Source organism: Dendrobates tinctorius, unplaced genomic scaffold (assembly GCF_039654945.1).
Source record: "Dendrobates tinctorius isolate UK_male_01 unplaced genomic scaffold, ASM3965494v1 ptg000230l, whole genome shotgun sequence".
NCBI classification, from domain to species: domain Eukaryota; kingdom Metazoa; phylum Chordata; class Amphibia; order Anura; family Dendrobatidae; genus Dendrobates; species Dendrobates tinctorius.
This window is the reverse complement of record NW_027361897.1, coordinates 14,374,990-14,389,524: the sequence shown is the minus strand read 5'-3', so window position 1 is coordinate 14,389,524 and position 14,535 is coordinate 14,374,990. Positions and strand designations below refer to the sequence as shown.

General features: G+C 43.7%; 1 protein-coding gene across 1 annotated transcript in view; it reads left to right on the top strand.

Moving 5' to 3' along the window:
• The window catches only part of BTAF1 (B-TFIID TATA-box binding protein associated factor 1), a 78,150-nt gene that overhangs the window by 18,977 nt on the left and 44,638 nt on the right, over positions 1–14,535 (top strand). The window contains exon 9 of the mRNA XM_073555872.1: positions 6,840–6,993. Coding sequence (XP_073411973.1) covers positions 6,840–6,993 — 154 coding nt within the window. The remainder of the gene's footprint in view (positions 1–6,839; positions 6,994–14,535) is intronic.

Genomic DNA, 14,535 nt, shown 5'->3' with positions numbered 1-14,535 from the left:
CATTAGACCAAGAACCCCCGATCAAGACTATCTTAGAGTTCTTACAGGCAGGTCTACAGCTAGGCCTAGCGGTAAATACACTCAAAGTACAAGTTTCAGCGCTAGGCGCTCTATATAATTGTAACATAGCGGCAAACAGATGGATAGCTAGGTTTATTAAATCCTGCCACAGGTCTAGACCAGTCCCATCGCAAAAAATGGCTCCCTGGGATTTAAACCTTGTGTTAGAAGCTCTCACAAAGGAACCATTTGAACCAGTACAACAACTATCAGTGAAATATCTTACCCTACGTGCCGATGTAAGGGCCACTAGAATAATGGTTTTTAGGGTAAGTGACCTGCAGGCCCTATCAGTTAGTCCACCGTATACCCAGGTATACCAGGACAGAATTGTCCTAAAAACAGACCCTGCTTATTTACCGAAAGTAGTGTCGGATTTTCACCGTAGCCAGGAAATCGTCCTCCCCTCCTTCTGTGAAAATCCGAAAAACCCAGGAGAGGAGAAATTCCATAATCTAGATGTGAAAAGAGCCCTCTTAGAGTATATATCAGTAACCAGCCAGTGGAGGAGGTCCCAGTCCCTATTTGTAGCCTTCCAGGGTGCCATGAAGGGTTATGGAGTATCGAAAGGGACTATTGCCAGATGGATTAGGGAGGCCATTAGTGTAGCCTACTCAGCTAGTGGTGTTCCGATTCCTGATGGCATCAAGGCTCATTCCACCAGAGCCGTGGCGACCTCCTGGGCTGAAAAGGCAGAGGTATCAATTGAGCAAATTTGTAAGGCCGCTACCTGGGCCTCACCCTCAACCTTTTTTAAGCACTATAGATTAAATCTATCCTCCTCGGCTGACTTGACCTTTGGTAGAAGGGTGCTGCAAGCGGTGGTCCCTCCCTAAGGTGTTTCGAAGTCTCCAAAAATCTCTCATGTGGTGCTGTCATGGGTGAAGGGAAAACCACCATGGTTACTTACCGGTAGCCGGTTTTTCCGGAACCCATGACAGCACCCGTATATTTCCCCCCCCTTTTTTCACCGTATGGGTGTGCACAATAGTCGGGTGTATTTGTGTGATGTGGTGTTGGATAAACATGTAACTAACCGGGAAGTCCTCTCAATGCTCTGTAATCCAACTGAAGCGGGGGAGAGGTGCCGCCCCTTATATTTCAGTAGGTTCCTGTCCTGGCGGGGCGGATCCCTCTCTCTCATGTGGTGCTGTCATGGGTTCCGGAAAAACCGGCTACCTGTAAGTAACCATGGTGGTATCTCCCCCACCCCCCACGGAGGACAATTGGGCATTTGGCCACTTGTGTATGGGGGAGGGGGTTTACAGGAATAGCTATCTAAGATATGTGGTTGGCTTTATAGAACGTTCAGTCTGTCCCAAGATGAAACCTGTTAAATTGAGTAGTGCTATACCCCGCTACAATTACAATGTAAATCAACCCATGACAAAGAGCTGCATATGGAGGCTTATCTGTACCATTTATAATCTTGCTATCCTGCTTTCTAGCCTTCGAGCAGTACAATGGAGATGACCGTCAATGAGATCACTCTGCTTGTACTGCCTCAGTATATACAGCAAAGGTGGCAAGTGAAAGACACAAGACGGAATGTGTCCCCCTATTGTGATATTTTGACTGCTTTAGTAGCCAGTGTGAAAGGTTTTTATGTTGAATGGACCGTGTGTATATATATATATGTGTGTGTGTGTGTGTGTATGTGTGTATATATATATATATATATATATATATATATATATATATATATATATATATATATATATATTTATTTTCATGACTATGAAAATTGTAGATTCACCCTGAAGGCATCAAAACTATGACTTAACACATGTGGAATTATATAATTAACAAAAGAGTGAAACAACTGAAAATGTCTTATATTCTAGGTTCTTCAAAGTAGCCACTGTTTGCATTGATTACTGCTTTGCACACTCTTGGCATTCTCTTGATGAGCTTCAAGAGGTAGTTACCTGAAATTGTCATCCAACAGTCTTGAAGGAGTTCCCAGAGATGCTTAGCACTTGTTGGCCCTTTTGCCTACACTCTGCGGTCCAGCTAACCCCAAACCATCTCGATTGCGTTCAGGTCTGGTGACTGTGGAGGCCTGGTCATCTGGCGTAGCACCCCATCACTCTCCTTCTTGGTCAAATAGCCCTTACACAGCCTGGAGGTGTGTTTGGGGTCATTGTCCTTTTGAAAAATAAATGATGGTCCAACTAAATGCAAACCGGATGGAATAGCATGCCACTGCAAGATGCTGTGGTAGCCATGCTGGTTCAGTATGCCTTCAATTTTGAATAAATCCCCAACAGTGTCACCAGCAAAGCACCCACACCATCACACCACCTCCTCCATGCTTCACGGTGGGAACCACGCATGTAGAGTCCATCCATTCACCTTTTCTGCGTCGCACAAACACACGGTGGTTGGACCCAAAGATCTCAAATTTGGACTCATCAGACCAAAGCACAGATTTCCACTGGTCTAATGTCCAATCCTTGTGTTCTTTAGCCCAAACAAGTCTCTTCTGCTTGTTGCCTGTCCTTAGCATTGGTTTCCTGGCAGCTATTTTACCGTGAAGGCCGGCTGCACAAAGTCTCCTCTTTAACAGTTGTTGTAGAGGTGTGTCTGCTGCTAGAAGTCTGTGTGGCATTGACCTGGTCTCTAATCTGAGCTGCTGTTAACCTGCGATTTCTGAGGCTGGTGACTCGGATGCACTTATCCTCAGCAGCAGAGGTGACTCTTGGTCATCCTTTCCTGGGGTGGTCCTCATGTGAGCCAGTTTCTTTGTAGCGCTTGATGGTTTTTGCCACTGCACTTGGGGACACTTTCAAACTTTTCCCAATTTTTTGGACTGACTGACCTTCATTTCTTAAAGTAATGATGGCCACTCGTTTTTCTTAGCTGCTTTTTTCTTGCCATAATGCAAATTCTAACAGTCTATTCAGTAGGACTATCAGCTGTGTATCCACCAGACTTCTGCACAACACAACTGATGGTCCTAACCCCATTTATAAGGCAAGAAATCCCACTTATTAAACCTGACAGGACACACCTGTGAAGTGAAAACCATTTCCGGTGACTACCTCTTGAAGCTCATCAAGAGAATGCCAAGAGTGTGTAAAGCAGTAATCAAAGCAAAAGGTGGCTACTTTGAAGAACCTAGAATATAAGGCACAGTATTTTCAGTTTCACACTTTTTTGTTATATAATTCCACATGTGTTAATTCATAGTTTTGATGCCTTCAGAGTGAATCTACAATTTTTCATAGTCATGAAAATAAAAAAAACTCTCTGAATGAGGTGTGTCCAAACTTTTGGTCTGTACTGTGTGTATGTATGTATATATAGATATATAGCTAGAGATATAGAGGTTGGACAAAATAATGTAAACACCTGGAAACCTCAACAAAAGTTAGTTTAATATGGTGTAGGTCCACCTTTTGCGGCGATTACAGCCTCATTTCTCTGAGGTATGGATTCATACAAGGTGTGAATTGTTTCCAAAGGAATTTTAGGCCATTCTTCAGTTAAAACACCCTCCAGTTCTTTGAGCGACAGTGGCGGCGGAAAGCGATGTCTAACTTGAAAATCTAAAATCGGCCATAAATGCTCAATGTTGAGGTCTGGGGATTGTGGGGGCCAGATGAGATGCTCAACTTCATTACAATGTTCCTCGTGCCATGCTTTAACGATTCTAGCTGTATGAATTGGTGCATTATCCTGAAAGATGGCGTTCCCCTCCTGGATCAGTGCTTGAACCATAGGATGCACTTGGTCACCCAAAATGCCTAAATAATCTCGGCTGTTAATTCTTCCATGAAGGGATATCATTGGCCCGGCGGATCTCCACGAAATAGCACCCCAGATCATCACAGAACCTCCGCCATGTTTTACGGTTGGGAGAAGGCAGTCTGGATGGAATGCTTCTTTCGGCTGTCTCCAAACGTACTCTCGGTCAGAGGTCAGAAATAGGGTAAACGATGATTCGTCTGAGAATATCACATTTCCACTGCTCAAGGGACCAATTCTGGGGGTTTCTACACCACTCTAAACGCTTGGAAACATTTGTCATTGAGAGCAGCGGTTTTTCGAATTGCGGCTCTTCCGTGAAATCCAGATTTCTGCAGCTCCCGACAAACCTTTTCGTGGAAACTGTGTTCTGTAGGTGTTCATGGAGCTCAGCAGTGATTTTCAGCGCCGTGGTCTTGCGATCCTCTCACAATTCGCTTTAGAGTCCGACGGTCTCTCTGTCAACTTCGACTTTCGGCCGGACCTGTGCTGTGGACGTTTTTCCTTCTCTTTCAAACGCAGTCTGTTATGAGCTCATTTTCTGCTCCACCAGTTGACAGTTCTCCTTCCATTCTCCCTCTGGTGGTGACAGGAGGTAGTGAGGTTGGTTTAATTGGTAGTGATCTGCCACCTGGTGAGGAGGATAATGATTGGATCTCTGGAGTATCAGACAGGGCTGTGGAGTCGGAGTCGTGGAGTCGGAGTCGGTGCTCATTTTGGTGGAGTCGGTATAAAATGGATCGACTCCGACTCCTAAAATATATAATAAATTGGGTACAGTAATTCAATGCAGGATGTGCTGAATATTTTTTCATAGGAGTTTGGGAAAGTTATGAAATGTCCTATAAATGGCTGTTCTATTCCTGATCTAAGGCTACATTCACACACAGCGTTTTTCCTGTGTTTTTTGAGGATACGTTTTTCAGCTGCAAAAGCTGATCATCTTTTTAAAAAACTGCATCACCTGAAAGGTTTTTGAGCTCATAGATAATGTTTTCAATAGCAAAAGCAGATTAGAAATCTGCTCTATCTATCCATTTATCCATATCTGTCTATCCATATCGTATCTGTACCAAAAAGAATGAAAACCGGGTAGTACACCAATATATATTCTGTTCTATCTAAATATCTTGATTATTGGATCATAAAAATGATTAAATGTCTGAGGTTCACATTGTACTACAATAAATTTTTCATTTAAATATAAGCAATATGTGTGGGAGTCGGAGTCGTGGAGTCGGAGTTGGAGTCTGAGTCGGTGTAAGGGAAATTGAGGAGTCGGAGTCGCAGGTTTGGCTTACCGACTCCACAGCCCTGGTATCAGACTGGATATAAGACAGCTGACGCCCTATGCTGGTGATTCAGTCTGCTTCTCAGGTCTTGGACTCAGCTCTGTTCCAGTCTTCTCAAGTTAAATTTCTTTGCTAGTGTTCACACTCGTTCTTGTTGGGCAAGTTCAGTTTTTTGTGTGGTCAGCCAGCCCGGCTGGGCTGTGCTGTGCTGAATTTCCACTCTCATTAATCTGTATTTGCCAATTTACTTTTTTTTTTTTTTTTTTTTTTTTTCCCCCTTATTAGATTGGCCTCTTTTTGCTCTGTCTCAGAATATTTCAGAGTGCTGATATAGTGGGAGAAGTCTAGTGACTTCAGGGTTAATTTTGCTATCAGATGTGTTGGACATTTTTGGTAGGGTGTTTGGCAGATTGCAGACAGTGTCTTTCCTTTCCTGTTTTTTCTAGTTAGTTTGGCCCCATCGTTTGCTCAGCCTATTTTCCTGCCTTTGTATGTGTTTTCCTCTTGTTTCACCGTCAATACATGTGGGGGGCTGTCTTTCCTTTGGGGTCTGCTCTGTGGCAGTTAGCTTTCCTCTCTTCCTGCTTTAGGCTTATTTAGCTCTCCAATTGTGACGAGGCGTCTAGGACCAACGTCATAGGGCGAAGTGCACTTGGATGAAGATGATCCATAGGATCCCCCTCATCCAGGAGGATAGCGAGGCTTCAGTAAGGCCGGAGTCACACTACAGTGAAATATGGCTGAGTCTCGCAGGTTAAAACCAAGCTCTGGCACCGGCACTCCGGAGCGGAGCGTGCAACTCCATGTATTGCCGTGCGGCTGCACTCTCTGCTCCAGAGTGCCGGCGCCAGAGCTTGGTTTTAACCTGCGATACTCGTCCGTATCTTGCTGTGTGTGATCCCGGGCCTAACTGTTGCGGACAGAATGGTTTATGCAGAGGCTACAAGAATCAGACATGCAGAGGGATGGTGCTAGCATGGGAAGAGAGCCCACCCCAGCGAGCCTTATCGGCTGTGAGAGCACATTAGAGCAGTCTAAGCCGAAGCTGAAATTATAGTCCATGCTCCAGTATGAACGCTGAAGGGTCAAAGGCGGATGGGAGCCTGTAAGCCTGCAATAGTAGCCAGATCCTAAATTGGAGGCTCTGCACCAACATAGGATTGCAGGAGGCGCGAAGTCTGTTTTTCACTAAGTGTAATTCTTGGCGTAAGCCTCCTGGTGATAGCAACATCCACCCCGTGGTTTTCTGCAATAAAGTGAGCAAATTATTTTTATAATTGGAGGAGCTTCTAAATGAGCAGGATTTTCTGCTTTTCTGATACAAAAAGTTTTTAAAGGGGTTATCGGAGATGATGCAAAAGCTGCAGTCAAACTGTAATCCCAGTGCAACATCCCCCGATTGCTCTTCAGTTTAGCTTGGTTACAGATATTGCAGATCGTTTACGTCACTTGGGTAAATTGGAAGACTAGTGAGGAGCGCTGAGGTTGCAGCGCCAGCATGGCTGCCTATGCGGTGCTTTGTTGGACAACTTTTTTTTTTTTTTTTTTTTTTTTTATAAAACTGGAAGAACATGTCTCTTTCCTCCCTGGACCTTCCATTTACAGATGTGAGATGGGTTTTGTGCTTAGAGCATCTAAATTCCTGTTGTAGACCCTTGCTGTCAAGGTCTGTGTCTCTATTCTGGTGCACTAGGGAAATGTATAGTAAAACTTTTTTTTTTTTTTTTCTTCCTCTAGAATCCTAAGCAGCACGTAGTCCAGAGAAGAGGTGCAGAATATACTCTTGCTACTATAGCAAAATACTTTGCATGTAATTTAACCACAGGCTTACCACATCTTTGGGAGGCAACTGTTGGACCTTTAAGAAACCACATCAATGTTGATAATTTTGGTAAGCTTTCATTTTCCATATATGATCCTATAACTAAGGTTGGTTATACAAGAAAAAAACAGTTTGAAAAGTGATGTGAACATGGTCCTACTGCATCAATGACATAGCACAGAGCTTTCACTGGGCGTGTGAACATGCTCCTCTGATGCTGACTAGTGATGAGTGAGCGTGTTCTGGTAAGGGGTTATCCCCAAGCTTAGAACTGGCTCACAGAGACATGTAATGACAGTCTGCTCTTTTCATTGCAGTGATGTGTGATTAACTGACAGCTTTCCTCTCCAGCAGTTGGTGTGGGGGGAGGGGTAGTACACCAGAGTTGGCATCACTACACTTTTATCAATTATAAAGTGTATTTGGTCCTGCCAAAGTGTGTGCGTGTGTGCACACACTGCCAGAGATGCTGTGCTGCGCGTGCACACACACACACACACACACACACACACACACTGCCAGAGATGGTGTGGTGTGCTGTGCTTCACACACACACACACACACACACACACACACTGCCAGAGATGGTGTGGTGTGCTGTGCTTCACACACACACACACTGCCAGAGATGGTGTGCTGTGCTTCACACACACACACACTGCCAGAGATGGTGTGCTGTGCTTCACACACACACACACACACACTGCCAGAGATGGTGTGCTGTGCTTCACACACACACACACACACACTGCCAGAGATGGTGTGCTGTGCTTCACACACACACACACACACACTGCCAGAGATGGTGTGGTGTGCTGTGCTACACACACACACACTGCCAGAGATGGTGTGGTGTGCTGTGCTACACACACACACACACTGCCAGAGATGGTGTGGTGTGCTGTGCTACACACACACACTGCCAGAGATGGTGTGGTGTGCTGCGCTTCACACACACACGCACACTGCCAGAGATGGTGTGGTGTGCTGCGCTTCACACACACGCACACTGCCAGAGATGGTGTGGTGTGCTGCGCTTCACACACACGCACACTGCCAGAGATGGTGTGGTGTGCTGCGCTTCACACACACGCACACTGCCAGAGATGGTGTGGTGTGCTGCGCTTCACACACACGCACACTGCCAGAGATGGTGTGGTGTGCTGCGCTTCACACACACACACGCACACTGCCAGAGATGGTGTGGTGTGCTGCGCTTCACACACACACACACGCACACTGCCAGAGATGGTGTGGTGTGCTGCGCTTCACACACACACACACGCACACTGCCAGAGATGGTGTGGTGTGCTGCGCTTCACACACACACGCACGCACACTGCCAGAGATGGTGTGGTGTGCTGCGCTTCACACACACACACGCACGCACACTGCCAGAGATGGTGTGGTGTGCTGCGCTTCACACACACACACACACACACGCACACTGCCAGAGATGGTGTGGTGTGCTTCTCACACGCGCGCGCGCGCGCACACACACACACACTGCCAGAGATGGTGTGGTGTGCTGTGCTACACACACACACTGCCAGAGATGGTGTGGTGTGCTTCACACTGCATTGAGGAGAGCAGACTTTCTCAAAATTACTGATAGGGGTTTGTTATAAGTCTTCAAAAATAATGGAAGCAACAGAGAATATCCTCAACAAGCAAATAGATGAAGCTGCGACTCAAGGAGAAGTCATTATTATGAGGGACTTTAACTACCCTGAAATACATTGGGGAACCGAAACCTGCAGTTCCAGCAAAGGTAATGGGTTTTTGACTACTATGAGAGACAATTACCTTTCACAACTGGTTCATGACCCAACAAGAGGGGGAGCACTGCTAGACCTAATATTAACCAACAGGCCAGACCGCATATCAAATATAAGGGTCGGGGGTCACTTGGGTAATAGTGATCACAAATTAATAAATTTTCATGAATCCTTTAATAAGATGTGTAGTAGAGGGGTTACAAGGACACTAAACTTCAGGAAGACAAATTTCCAACGGATGAGAGATGATCTTGGTGCAATTAACTGGGACGATATCCTGAATCCTAAAAATACACAAAGAAAATGGGAGACGTTTATTAGCATCCTGAATAGGACCTGTGCACAATATATATTCCATATGGGAATGAAATGTGAGAAATAGGAGGAAACCACTATGGCTAAGTAGAGCTGTAAGGGGTGCAATAAGAGATAAAAATAAAGCATTTAGAGAATTAAAGCAAGTAGGTAGTGATGAGCCATTAAATAAATACAGAAGATTAAATAAATTCTGTAAAAAGCAAATCAAGGCAGCAAAGATTGAGAGACGCATTGCCAGAGAAAGTAAAAATAATCCCAAAATATTCTTTAAAGGGAAGGTGCCATCCAAAAAATTTTTTCAGCAATTGAAAGAATGTGAAGAATTAATGTTTTACATTTTCTTAAACATTATTTGTTTTTAATTTTGTAAAATATGAAAAATAATTTTAAAGTTTGGCATTTCCACTTGTTAACACTAGGGGGAGCAGCTACGGAAATTTGGCACAAAAGCCTAGTGTACAACTAGCTCACATTACTGCCCTGCAGTAATTATGGGCGGAATCTGCAGACATGGGTGTGGTGTCACTCCTCTCTTCCCCTTCTGGGTGTTTGCTAAGGGAAAAGAGGACATTTAGGAACAGTGAGCAGCCATTTTGATGGGGCCTGCAAAGTTACTGACTGTCTTTGCATGCAAAGTCTGGATCAGAACAGGCCGTCAATCAGCAGAAATGTTTCCTGGATTTCTGTGGAGCAAACAAGCAGACGGTCCATCCATGTGTATAAAACACAGCGCTCTATGTACAATCCCTGGCACCGAATAGGGTGCCCCCCATAGACCAGCACACTGCTCTCCTGAAATACTCTGTGCTGCTGTCAATCTGCTCCTTCCACCATATATCAGGCCCCTGTCTCCTTGCTTTCACACATCGCCAGGACAGGATCTGAGGAGAGGAATTGGATCTTCGGTCACCGAGGATGGCAGGCAGCAAGGATTCTGGGAGCAGGGTGACAGCAGCACAGAGTATTTCAGGAGAGCAGTGTACTGGTCTATGGGGGGCGCAGAGGGAGATATATGGTGGAGGAGCAGGGTGAAAGCAGCAGAGTATTTCAGGAGAGCAGTATCCCACGGGATAGGATTAGATACATGGCTTAGCAGTCAGTATCACACAGGATAGGATTAGATACACTGCTCAGTAGTCTGTATCACACAGGATAGGATTAAATACACGGCTCAGCACAGTATCACACAGGATAGGATTAGATGTCCAGCAGATAGCCAAGTGTTTTGAAACAGCAGGGAGCAGCTCCTCCTATGTTTTGCAAGAGCTGGGGCTGCAGCTGGTCAGGTGTTTTGGAAAGAGCAGCTTGGTCTCCAGCAGGGCTGTGGAGTCGGTAGAAATGTACCGACTCCAGCTTTAAAAAAAAAAGTATTAATATTTCATAATTGAACTTTAATATGAATTTTATAAATGTTACTCAAATATATATGTTCTATCAAACTATGAACAACAGTGATAAGCAGTTCTGCTGGAGATAGACATTTCTTACTTCTTGTGTGTCACTGTTCTCCACTGCCCTTATCTAATCTTATACTTGGTTAACCTCATGCTGCCCCAACCCCCCAACTTACAATGTATGAAACTGAAAGTGAAAATGTGTTGCAAATTCTTAGTAGTAAAGCTCCTCCTCTAGATTAGATCATACTAGGTGCGCGTCTTCCAAGCATCTCACAGCTGCCTGCTACTCAGAAGAGGAAGACTGTAAGAAGTATTATCCTTTCAACAAACTTTGCATCAGTTAACTGTGAGTACATGAGGAATAATAACAGTATTACTGACCACTATATCAGTTGTACGACCTGGCAATAATTTTGTACAATTGTTTTTAGGAAAAACAATTGTCATTTGGATTGTGAATGCAGAATTAAAAACCTGAGAATGTCAAAGAAGCATCACATTAAATCAGCTGTATTTGAACATTTCACCATCACTCAAGATAGAAAACATTGTCTGTCAGTGTATGACAAATGATCCAGACGAAAACAAATGCTGTGAAGCCAAGATGAGTGCATATGAAGTACTGAAAGCAGTGGATGAGAAAGACTGCATCCAAACCAATGAACCAGTGCCCAGCTCTTCCAGCCAAACAAAGGAGCAGAGAACTTTGCAGCCATCAGTTGCAAGATATTTTGTCAGTGACAAAGTTACTGTGACAATGACAGTAGATATATTTAAAAAACAGATCATAGAGCTTGTTGTAAAGGATAGTGTGCCTATTTCATTATTTTCACGACCAGCTTTTATGTGTCTGAATGGGGAAATGGCCCGCAAGCTTGGTGTTTCTCTGGAGAGAGAGAGTATTAGAAAATTAGTAATCGAAGAAGCTTTTAAACAAAAGGAAGAACTTAAAAAAACTCTCAAGGGACGCTTTCTGTTTCTTAAAATGGATGCCTGCACACGTCAGAGTGAACTATTTTGCCATCAATGTCCGATTTGTTTGTGACAAAAATGAAATAGTTACCAAGACATTGGCAGTAAAAGACACCAAAGCTCATCACACCAGTGAGTTTCTCCAGGTCTTGGTGGAAAAGGTTCTGCAAGACTATGAACTTAAAAAAGAGTAAGTTCTTTCTGTCGTAACTGACAATGCTTCAAATATGATAAGTACTATTAAGCTAATGAATGAGAGTAATGATGGTGACCAGCAGCTAGAAGAACATTCTGGGTCCACAGACACACAAATGTTTGAAATAGAGGAACACAGTATTGTAACTGAGGAGCAAACTGAAGTTGCTTCAGATGAACAGCAACATGATACTTTAGATCTTGTTGAAACTGTGTCAATATGTTCTTTCATTCATCACATGTGCTGTGTTGTGCATACGCTACAGCTCGCTATAAGAGACAGTCTGCAAGAAGGACATGCTGCTGCACTGATTGGCAAGGTGAGAAAATTGGCTACTGTTGCCAGAACCCCTAAAGTTTACTCAATTTTGAAGAGACGTGCTGGAAAAGGGGCAATTATTGATCAAGCCACACGATGGGGCAGTACTTAATGATTCAGCGCTTGGTTGAACTGAAAACCTTTCTTGTAGACATGGCTAACCCTCAACTGACGCTAAATGAAAGTCAGTGGAATCAGGTGAATGAGCTGGAAAAATTGCTAGAGCACCCATTTACAGTGACAAAAAAATTACAAGCAGAGGACTTAACTCCAGGTATTTTCTTAAAGGAGTGGAAGAGCCTGATGTTTCGCCTGTCCCAAAGAGGAGGGTTAATTGCAAGTGGCATTGCTACATCAATGAAACGGAGAGAGGAGCTACTATTACAAAATAACATTCTTTTGGCAGCTGTTTATGTAGACCCAATGCATTGGATTCTTCTAGATGATCAACAGCTAAGTAAAGGAAAAGAAGCTCTGTTTGAAATAGCAGTAAGGATGAAAGGGTTGCAGAACAGTCAGGAGTAACAAGAAGAATTTGGTTGTCCTGCCACATCTTCACCCTCATCATCAACTGATGAAGAATTTAATTTCGAAAAATATTTGGATCACAAGGACCGTGCAAAGCGTTCCCGCATAGAAGAGTCATCCCCATCAAGGAACACAGCCAGTACATTTCAGCAGAATTTTTCATGTGCACTAAAAGAAATTGAGAAATTTGACCGTTCATCAAAAATAACAGTGCAACAAGCGATTCCTCTGTATCCTGACACTGTCAGATGTTGCCCGAGTGGTTACTGCTTTGCCACCAACACAAGTTAGTGTAGAGAGGTTCTCTGCTCTCAAAATAATTAGATCAGATTTGAAGGCATCCATGAAGGAGGATCTGACAGAGGCAATACTTTTTCTGAGGACAAATTTATAGATTTCTTCTTAACTGCATAAAAGTGTTTATTGCATATTTACTTACAGTTTAGAAAAGTTTATAAGTTATTTGCTATATTCTAATTGTATTCTAATGTAGTTTTTGCTCTAAGTGGTCTGATTACTTATATGATGGTGAGAAACTGAATAAGCACGATGTTTAATATTTTACAACAGTAAATTTGTTATGAATTGACCATTTATGAAGGAGTCGGAGCCTGATTAAAATCCAGGAGTCGGAGTCGCAACTGTGGCTTACCGACTCCACAGCCCTGGTCTCCTGGAGCTCGTCCTGTATCCTCTCCTGCAGCTGGTATGTGCAGAGTGATCATCCAAGCCCTGTTATGGTGGAACAGTAAAGCATCCAGGGCTTGCAATAGAGTGTAAATGGAGCTAAAAGAAAAGCACTTGGCTCTAATAGGATGGCGCCTGGCCACACCTACAGCTGTGAATTGAGCTGCCCACAGAGACGTGCCCACTTCACTCCTGATGCTGATGCAATGAAAGAGAGAGGGTCGGGAGCCGACTGTTATGTCTTATGCCCAGGGACTGCCGTAAATGAGCATGGAAAGTGTCGTTCAGCAGCCAGAAAGGTAAGATGGCAGCCCCCAGTGGCTGCATTAATACAGTAAAAAAAAAAAAAAGCATACACACCACTGAGAAGCTTAGGGGACAATATCTTTTTATACCATTTTCTTTTTTACATTAAATTATGAAAAAACACGGCACCTTCCCTTTAACTACATAAACGGTAAGAAACTAAAAAATGATAGTGTTGTGCCCCCCTAAATAGTCTGGGCGAAATGGTGGATGAGGAAAAAGCCAATATGCTAAAAGACTTTTTTTCAACAGTGTTTACACAAGAAAATCCCATGATGGATAACATGATCAGGGATAAAAATTCTCCATTAAATGTCACCTGCTTAACCCAGCAGGAAGTACGGCGGCGTCTAAAAATCACTAAAATTGACAAATCCCTGGGCCCAGATGGGATACACCCCCCGAGTACTGCTGGAATTAAGCACAGTCATAGACTATTATTTTTAATCTTTAAAGATTCCGTAATAACAGGGTCTGTACCACAGGACTGGCGTATAGCAAATGTGGTGCCAATATTCAAAAAGGGGACAAAAACTGAACTCGGAAATTATAGGCCAGTAAGTTTAACCTCAACTGTGGGTAAAATCCTGGAGGGTTTTCGAAGAGATACTATACTGGAGTATCTGGAGAAGAGTAACCTCATGACCCAATATCAACATGGGTTTGCAAGGGACCGTTCCTGTCAGACAAATCTGATAAGCTTTTATGAAGAGGTAAGTTCCGGACTGGACCAAGGGAATGCAGTGGACGTGGTGTACATGGACTTTTCAAAAGCTTTTGATACGGTGCCACACAAAAGGTTGATGCATAAAATGAGAACAATGGGGATAGAGGAAAATATGTGTAAGTGGGTTAAGAGCTGGCTCATGGATGGGAAACAAAGGGTGGTTATTAATGGAGCACACTCGGACTGGGTCACGATTAGCAGTGGGGTACCACAGGGGTCAGTTTTGGGCCCGCTTCTTTTTAACATATTTATGACATTGTAAGGGGCATAGAGAGTAGAATTTCAATATTTGCAGATGACACTAAACTCTGCAGGGTAATCAATACAAAGGAGGACAATTTTATATTACAGGAGGATTTATGCAAACTAGAAGCTTGGGCTTAT